Source organism: Nymphaea colorata, chromosome 11 (genome assembly GCF_008831285.2).
Source record: "Nymphaea colorata isolate Beijing-Zhang1983 chromosome 11, ASM883128v2, whole genome shotgun sequence".
In the NCBI taxonomy this organism is placed as follows: domain Eukaryota; kingdom Viridiplantae; phylum Streptophyta; class Magnoliopsida; order Nymphaeales; family Nymphaeaceae; genus Nymphaea; species Nymphaea colorata.
Genome location: NC_045148.1, coordinates 10,019,540 through 10,029,167, shown reverse-complemented (window position 1 = coordinate 10,029,167; position 9,628 = coordinate 10,019,540). Strand labels below are relative to the sequence as shown.

The 9,628-nt window shown below is 36.9% G+C and overlaps 1 protein-coding gene across 1 annotated transcript; it reads right to left on the bottom strand.

The window, feature by feature from the left end:
• Nucleotides 1-1,085: 1,085 nt before the first annotated feature.
• On the bottom strand, nucleotides 1,086-7,811 carry LOC116263726 (persulfide dioxygenase ETHE1 homolog, mitochondrial-like). The gene is made up of 9 exons (XM_031643471.2): nucleotides 7,478-7,811; nucleotides 6,235-6,363; nucleotides 5,996-6,103; nucleotides 5,206-5,340; nucleotides 3,856-3,897; nucleotides 3,618-3,677; nucleotides 3,482-3,535; nucleotides 2,111-2,135; nucleotides 1,086-1,706 (listed from the first exon to the last, which is right to left on the bottom strand). The coding sequence occupies exons 1-9, from the start codon at nucleotides 7,751-7,753 to the stop codon at nucleotides 1,615-1,617; spliced, it is 921 nt and encodes a 306-aa protein (XP_031499331.1). The 5' UTR covers nucleotides 7,754-7,811; the 3' UTR covers nucleotides 1,086-1,614.
• Nucleotides 7,812-9,628: the final 1,817 nt, after the last annotated feature.

The window sequence follows — 9,628 nt, the reverse complement described above, 5'->3', positions numbered from 1 at the left end:
CTATTGAGATCTCTTGTTTGTTTAAACCCAAGAATCTTAGTTGACACAAGTTTTAAAACAGTCTTGAATCTAAGATCCAAAACCATCAAAGGTGGCCTTAAGCATAAGGTAGACCTTACTGCCAAACATATTTACTTTAATACCTTAACATTGCACATGCACAATGAACATTTTTAACCATGTCGTTATCTCATACTATTTTGCTATCTCCATTATCATAATATCATTATAACCATTATCTCATACCACTATCATTATCTCAAGCTCATGTTATCTCATACCCATAACGTTTGAGATAATGATAAAGAGGTGGTATGAAATAACGACGACATGTATGAAATAACAACGATGATGGGTAGGCCTGGGCATCAAGCTGGCCCGACCCAATAAGAGTGGGTTCGGTCCGACCCGACACCTGAAACCCAAGTCCGGGCCTACACCCAAGTTGGTCCGGTTAAAATAAAAAATATTTTTATAAATATAAAATAAATTTTTAATGTAAAATATATTTTAATAATAAAATATACGTTATTATTAAAATAAAAATAATATTAAAAAATATATCGAGTCGAATTAGGCCCTGTCGGACTGACCAACGAAAATACTTTTTTGCCACTCAAAAGAGTATATTGGTTACAACGAATGCATATACGGACTGATATAATTATTTGGCTTGTGTTTTATCGAATCTAAAAACCTTTGATCGCTGCCTGCCATATAGTTATGGCAGCGTCACAAGGCCTGTGCACAAAAAGCTCACTTTGTATGTTGATGAACCCTCAAAAAATGAAGTTGTGTAAAAACATAGCTATGTGAAAATTAGGTTTTTTAATCAGCTTTTTATATGACAAATCCATGCTTTCACTTTTAAAACTATGTTTTTGTTTAAACAACAAAAAGTAATTTTGATATGGTAAACATGAGTTTTTTTACTCTTTTAGAAATGACTTTCATCATACCTGGGTTCTGACCATCTCAATTTTGACATGAATCAAACATTTAGAACGAGACTCAAACACAGCGGTAGGGATCTATACCACAGGGAAAGAAGGCGAGAAAGAAGGGAGGCTGCTGACTGGTCATCCTTTTGTAAGATTTCTAACATTAAAAAAATTAAAACATACATATTTTTTAAATTTATGCAGAACAAATTATTATCCAAACAGGCAATGCTTTGAGAAAACATTCACTCTTAAAGTTGCAGTCTTCATTGATGATATCATGACGTACACATCCCAGAAGACGACGATAATTGTCGTGAAGCTTTCTCCCCATGCTTGTACCTCCCAGCAGAGCGGACACCTTCCAGCCCCCTCTGTTTATGATGCTAAAAGAAAACCTACCCGCCTATCCCCTGATCACGGTAAACTCAAGAATGAAGAGGTCGGGGCTGGCTTCATTAACCCAGATGATAAGGTCAATATATATACAGACCAACACAAAGATCTTTCATAAATTTTTAGACAATAATCAAACCGGAAAAAGCTGCATAAGGGGTGGTGGGCAAGCCAAATGCTTCACATGGAAACAGAATAGCTAGAAACCAAACACCAGATTGATGAATGGACGACATTCCCCGCTGCTGGATGATGCTATTTCATAATCGGAGGTTTGTCAAACAGACCGTACTGACGATTCTTGCAAGCCACAAACCAGATTTGCAGGCACTGCAATGTCTATCATTTTTGGGTACGGCAAATTCAAACCTGTAAATAGGCACCAATATTAGTTGGACACGGTATCCGCAAGGCTGCACGTTTCTGGAACTCAATCAATGTGGGTTGGCTGGGAGATAAGAAGATCGAGCTTGAGGCACTCCTCGATCAAGTTGGTCAAGCTCAGGTTGGCCCCAGAAAACTAGATGAAGTTCAAGTGAGGTTAGAGCCAAACTGATAGACTTCATTCTAATTGGGCTCCGCCAAGTGCAGTTACTGGACCAAGTTCCAAAGCTTAAAGAGAAGCCAGCCCGGAATTGGTGCCCAGACATGCTTTATTTGCCGTAACAGATGACATCTTGTCAAAGCTTGAACAAGCCAACCTTTGGTTTGGATAGTCTAGAGATTAGAAAAGACAAGTTTAAATAAGGCAAAGACCACTTTCTAGCACTTACCTTCCATGATTTTTTGGAATGTTGCCTGCAAAGACAAAAATGAGCGAATCAAGACACATGTAAAAGCTAAGAACAAGACAGAAGAGAATTTTATGCACCATGATGACAAAAGGCCTCTTTAGTATTGAAACTTTGAAAGTATAATCCGGCAACTTGAACTTATATGTGCTTTTCATATTTTTTTATGTTTCGGATTGGTAAGCTGTGCTAAGTACATCCCTTCCCTTCCAAAACTATGCGAAGAGACACCTAGTGTTGCATTTGATGTTCTTGAACTTGAAGTTATCAAGTCCAGCCCCTCAGTGAGGTGAATGGAACCTCTTCTGGTAGGAGTCCATTCAGAAGATTATGTCAGCAATCATAGTTATTGGACATTCTGACAGATAGAAATACTGAAATGCAAAGTCCACCTATTAGTGATACAACCAACAGAAAACAAAATGAATAACAAGAAAAAATGAATGAATTAAGTGACCAGGATATTATACACAAGGGAAAATATGGTGGACAGGTCTGGCACAGAGGTTTTGATCATCGGATGGCTTTGGATTGGATTTCTCATTCTATTATACTATGGAGAGCTTGTTCTGCTCCATTCCGTTGAATATGATAGGAAAAATGACATTTGCATTCATACCATGTGGTGAATTATTTTCATTATTACAGGTTGTTAACATGACCAATTTTGGTACTTGAAAAAGGATCCATGTCTTTTGCGCACTGAATATGAACAATAGAATGACAGAGTTTGCCTCTCAAGCAGCACGGTGTTCATACTTGTGTCATCATATCTTTCCATCTGCATTATTCTCATACTTCAATCTTTGTGAATTTATTATTCCCGATCTGGTATCTTAATTAAAACATTTTCATTTGCTGGAATATATTCAGAACGGAAGATAGACGGAAAGTTCAAAACTGCAGAGCAAAGGCAGATGCCCGCCCTCAGATCTTTCGTGGGAAGTTGCTCAAGGAATACCAACATCTGATACGTTGTTTTCTAAATAAAGGTAAAAACAAATAAGTAATGAAAACTCGTTGCTAAAGAACACACTTTCAGGTGATGGCGACCAAACATTCAGTTAAAAATCAGTCGGTGCTAACAGGAGTTGGCTAATATCCCCTCATGCATGTAAAGGCAGTTGTAGGAAAGTCACTTTACTTCCTAGAGGAATTATTACTTGATTGAGATTACATAACTTGAACAAGGGGTCAAATAAGATATCCTGATGGCTTAGTGGCAGTCTCAAATTCAATAGAGGTCAGCTCCTAACTGGTCAAGTGTTCAAATAATTTGTTTCTTCAGAAATATTCATAGGGAGAAGATAGTCAAAGTTAGACAAAAAACAAAACCAGAAGCTTGCAGCTTACCTCATCTTTTGACAATCGAGGGTTATAAAGCATCTCCTCACCCACTGTGCTAACCTGTAAATTGAAACTCAAAATACTCAGTCACAACAGATGACTACCTAAGGACCACTTCTAAGTTCCAATCATAAGCACTTACAGTATATCCTTTGTAGTCATGACAAGGATAAATCAATGTATCCTTTGGAAGTGAGAATATCTGAACAGACAATGAGTTTCAGAATGAGGAACACATCACATAATGTATCACTGTCACATTGTCTCATAGATAAAAAGGAAAAAAAACACAGCACATAATGTATCACTGTCACATTGTCTCATAGATAAAAAGGAAAAACAAATGGCAACCGTTTTCCACGACCAGATGATATACATACCTGAGAATGTACAGATTTGTAAAGTTGAGTTGAGTTTCCTCCCTGCACACAAAAGAGGAAAAAGAATTAGATGAAGCATGACAATGGCTAAATTACTCTTAAACAAGGCTCAGTAATCACTGAATCATGGCAGATGTAGAGATGGTGGCAAATAGCACAAACAGAGCAAAGTAGGCTGACGAGAAAGGAGCACTTGAAGTCAAGTAGGGGTGCAAGTCACACAGCCTTTTTATTCCTTACTATTGCATGCCGTCCCAGTAGCCTAAGTCTGCTATTGGAATTGGCACTTTGGTTACACTGCCCAAGCTACAGGTATAGTAAAATTAGCTGCAGTTCAAGTGTTATGCTTACAGGTTCTATATCGCAATTAAAATTTGACCTTATGATCTTCACTTCTAGAAAATGTCACCGAAGAAATTAGTTGAGAACACAAAATCTGATCTGAAATATTTCTTATGAGACCATAAGTTTGCATCAGAATTCAAATCATGCTCTAAATAGAGATAGTAAAAGTTACTCCATGGAGCAATTTAATGGTGGTGAAGAAGACTTGCTGTGGTCGACGAATTTATGCCCTGCATGCACTCCAAACAACTAGATTTGCGTTGACTATAAACTATTCTGAAGATGTAATCCTACATTACTATATTGTAGACCATCAATATTTTGACTTAGTTTCAACTTTCAATTCATTAGTTGGTTACAGCGGTTTTCCAATTTCAGTATATTCTCCTATTTTTCTAGATTTCATTTCCAGCTTATTACATGCATTAAGCGCTTAGAAACTAGAGATGACAACACAAATGGAACAACTAAAAAACACATGGAAACTGAAGATTAAATTTCAGGTACTCTAAATTGATAAAAGAATGAATCACAGGATCAATCATTTGCAAGAAATGAGTAGATAAGCACAACAAAATTATGAATCAGCCTTTCAATGTCATATTCAGCATCGCAATAGGAGTCCTTAACTTCTTTTTGAATTATTTGTGTTACCGAGTTAGAATACCCAATCTCTTTATTCTCTTCTATCATATGGTAGTGAAACAGACCCTTAGTTGGCATTGGATATGCCAAGAGAAAGCAAATGTAAAGAAGGTTTCCCCCATCAAAATTTGAAACTTAGCACAGAAGACATTTTGCAACAGAAAAACTTTAAGAGAAAATGTTCATGTTCCAGAAGAGAAAATCCAAGAGCACTGGGAAGTCCATTGTATTGATTTTGATATTGCCAATCATTTCTAGAACTTAAGCTTTCTAACCATCGCCAAAAATGAACATCATTTCACGTCTTAACGCATATTATTAATTATTGTAGTAGCAAAAAAAAGAAACATATAGACAAACCTGGAAGTCTGTCCTTCCACAGCCTCGTATTAGAAGAGTATCACCTGTAAAAGCCATCCTAGGGTTAGGGTGATTGGGCCCATCACCTGTCACAAATGTGACACAGCCAGCAGTATGCCCTGGAGTTGCACGAGCCTGCATAACAAATATAAGTTGATGTATACCACAGAACTTACATATATGAGAGCTTATGTAAAGGACTAGACCAAGAGATTCAAGACTAGACAGAAGTCCACTACTGTAGCATGGGCAGTAGATATATTTCAACTAGATATTGAGCCTTATCACGAAGTGGGAGACAAAACCAGGACATGAACCTTTTCTTTGGATATAGGCAACTGAGGCTTATAACAAGAAAAATGTCAGTATGCAGAGAAAACTCAGGAGGCGACGAGGCGTGGAAGATTACTTTCTAGTACTACATTTAGAATCAAGAGGAAGACTGAAATAGGCCACATGTATAACACATGAAAAGAAGGATTTATTAGGAAGTAGTTGTGGTTATGGGCCCATCACATGGAAATACTTACAAAATTATGAAGGAAAATATAAACCCAAAGAAAAAAAAAATCAGTCTAAGATTGTTGTGGCCTAACAGAACAATCATTGTCTTCAGTTCAATACCTTGGTTTTCTGTGCAACTAAAAGTGAATCACAAGAGGATCTTTTCATTGACAGCAAAGAACCAAAGGCATGTAAATAAAGAAGTTGTCACTATTTTTCTGTTAGGCTCTGCATAGATCAATTAAGTCAGCCATCTGGATAGAATTAGTAAATACCTACTCATTACCTCCAGAAACAAATTCCCAAACTGTATTTTATCACCAGCATTGATCAAAATATCTGCCTTGGCTTGGCTATCTTTCGAGATAATTGACTTCACCTCAGGCATCTTTTTCTGCAGGAAAGTATTTGGGTCACATGAAAAAGTTATGTTTCCCAAGGAGGAATATAGAAAGACTAATTCAACACTCTGCAGTTGACAATTCAAGCAAAGTTAGCAAGGAAGAACACAGGGCAGTCGCATACCTTTAGCAAACCGGTTCCAGTGATATGGTCAGCATGGCAATGGGTATTCATAGCATAAATCAACTTTAAGCCTAATTCGTTGATAAGACTAAGGTCTCTGTCGACTGTCTGGTCAACTGGATCGATCAACTAGACAAGCAGGCAGGGCACAAAGAACTTGTCATTTAAGGTTAGCACGTTTCAGGCAAATGATTGTTACCAAGAAAGCAGCATCATCAACAAAGACAAAAACGGAAAAGCATCAACTATGCAAATAAAATTGTAGGAAACACAGGTTCAGAGATAAGGGAATGCAAAGTAGAACTTAAATGATAAGCTATATGGAAATAATGAATAAATAACTAACAGTTCTGAACAATATAAGCAAACAACCAAGACCTACGTCTGAAAAAGTTTTCAGGGGAAACGGAAAAGGATGTTATAGTTATTTAAAAGGCCTTGATAATCCTTGTTGTGCAAAAAAAAATTACCCAGTGTTACCTACACAACAGGACGCAGCTCAGGAAACTAAGGAAGCAGGAAATAACCTTTTGGGCTAATTTGGCATTAATATAGAATTAAAAAATTAGCAAAAACTCTCAAAGCATTACCCCACTGTCGAAAGTTCTTCCTACGGTCAGAAAATATGAAAAGTAAAATAAATTAACTTAATACGCTGTGGATAAAGAAATAAATTCAGAAACAACGTACTAATTATGGAGTAAATAAGAACAAAAAACGCTCCACGCATAATTCATAAAAACAAACTAAAATTTTTCAACAAAGACACAAACAATTAATTCAAAAGAGGAACAAGAAAAACAGAGAGAGAGAGAGAGAGAGAGAGGCTTGCCACAAAAATTCATTCATAAAGAAAATCAAAATTTTCAACAAAAACAAAAAATAATTAATTCAAAAGAAGAAGAAGAAGAATCATGCGCTTTGAATCGACATGATCAAGCTAATTAACAAAAATGTGTTGAAAGCAAAAAAAAAAATCATTTAAAAAAAAACAGAAAAAAGGGACCTCGTAAGCACCATAATTCAAAAGAAGCAACAAAAACTTACCAACGACGAAAACACCAACTTCAAGACGGAATCAACAATCCACGAACATTGATAAAAGGCCTTGCAAGCCCCATAAACTCGAAAATAACATGAAAATCCAAACGAACAAGAAAAAGCGAGAATCGGATCGGAATCAACACGAGAACGTAAAAGCATCAACCAGTGGAGAAGAGCAAGAACAAGAGCAGCCACTCACCACAGCAGGCTTCTCGGGATGAGCGACGTCGGCGAGCAAGTAAGTGTAGGTACAGGACTTGCTCTCGAAGAGCTGCTTGAGGAGAAGATTGGAACCTCCCGGAGATCTCGCTACTGCAGACATTGCCCTCGCCAGGAAGCTGCTTCCTTGAGAGGGATTAGGGCAAGCGGCGAGGCCACAGGCAGGGAAAGTAAGACGAGAGGAAGAAGATGCAGGAAAGGCAATGCGGGAGACGAGGGAAGAGGAGGAAGAAAGCAAAGACCGGAATCGGATCATGGCTGACCCCGCGACCAGGGGAGGGAGGGAGGCTGTCCGTGTTGGCTCTCTTGAAGGATCGACCCCGAAGCCGAAGGAGGAGGGACTTTGCTTATATAAAAACCGAATGGGCCAAGTGGAGTGGGTGGGTCCCATCAAGGATTTTACAATTTTTTGCCCTCCCATTTCAGTTAATTACGGTTAAGTGCTCAAACTTTTCATGCCATCAAAAATTACACCGTGGGAAAAAGTCTGACGCGACTTTTTTTTTAATTCCATGAAAAATACATAGTAATTTTTTTTTAATTCAATGAAAAATACATAGTAAAATTTTATGTGTAAAAGAAAACCTGGGGTAAAATTCTCGCGATGCACCATTTTTTTTTTTTTTTTTGGGTATAAAGGAGCAGTTTAAAATCACATTAACTAGCACGAGGTCCAGCTATATCAATCAGATCATACTCAATCAATTGAGGCAAATAACCAGGTAGATTGGTAAAAATGGTCAATCAAAACCGCCTTTTTCATGTGCATCAACAAAAACCTTAACGTCGCCAATATGTTCCTTTCGCCATCACCATTATATTTCTTTCCCATCACCATCAGTTCGAATAGGCACGAATACGTAGAATTCAATTTGTCTCGACCATCATTTTTTTTTTCAAACATTTAAGTCACCCTAATTCGCTAAGATTTTTTTTTTTCAAACATTTAAGTTACCCTAATTCGCTAAGGAAGCACATCATTGCTATTCATAGTTTAATTATTCTTGCCAAAATGGACGGTAGAGATTTTAGATCAATTTAAAAGTGCGATTTAGCCGTAATTCCTATTTTAAGATGTCCCCATTGTGCGTCATGAATTAGAAAAATAAAAAGAAAAAGAAAACAATAATGATTACAAGTTGAGAGGATTCTAAATTCCATATGGTGCAATGCCAATTAGGTTGCTTTTCGTGCAACTTTTGAAAAAAAAAAGTATTTGTCTTCTTGAATGTGGCCAATCATGAAAATAAAGTATCAAGGGTTGTGTGGGGATAGCAAAAGTGTTTCATGCATCTATCCTACAACTAGGACAGGTTCATGGAACATTTTTGTTCTATTCTTGGCACATGCATGAAATAATAACATACAAGTGTTATGTAGATTCATAAAATGAGAACATACTATTACTTTTAACAAACAACTTTTAAGGTACATATGATAGTCGATAAGGCAACAAATTGTATTCAATTCGGTACGGTTGGTGTGTTTGATTGTACATTTAAAATCATAATCACTTCCTTCTGGCTTTACATCAGATTTTTTTTCCCTAATACAAAAACATGAAATGAGGATCTCAAGTGAGAATCTTAAATTTGACTCAAGAGTCTTAATTTAGAGAACTATCGATTTTGATATGAATCTATTTGCGTCGACATATATAAATATATCCACATATCTAAAATCTAAGGTAATCAAATGCAGGAGTTCAGTTTGCTCTTAAAATGGAGAGAGATTGATGTGACATTTCTCAATTTGCACTCATAAGTTGCGACTTCCTAAGGTGCTTTACACCGAAGCGAAATTTTTACCATCTTGTATATATATTGAAACGCAACTGTAGTGCTACCAAAATTATGACACATTAAAGAAATTCATTTTGCGTTTTCTAAAAACTTTGGTTTTTAATAAGTTTTGAAAAACTACTTTATGTGTTTGAATAATGTGACCAAAACAGTCGTTTTGTGAATAACTGACGGGTGGTGTCAGGTTTTCTTTTTAAAAAGTAGGTTTTTGCTGAAAATGAATTTCTACAAAACTTATTTGTCGGATTATTTATACTCACCAATTTCCAAGGGGTTGGTCCAACTGAATCGCGTAGGGCTGGCAGGCGACGAGTTTCCGTTTCGATTCT

What these genes read in the sequence shown, in the direction of transcription:
- LOC116263726 (XM_031643471.2), bottom strand. Translation starts at nt 7,753, where the DNA reads ATGATCCGATTCCGGTCTTTGCTTTCTTCCTCCTCTTCCCTCGTCTCC. An exon ending in TTGGGAATTTGTTTCTGGAG is followed by an intron (nt 5,341 to 5,995) that starts GTAATGAGTAGG and finishes TTTGTTATGCAG; the next exon opens with GCTCGTGCAACTCCAGGGCA. An exon ending in CTCGATTGTCAAAAGATGAG is followed by an intron (nt 2,136 to 3,481) that starts GTAAGCTGCAAG and finishes TTGTCTTTGCAG; the next exon opens with GCAACATTCCAAAAAATCAT.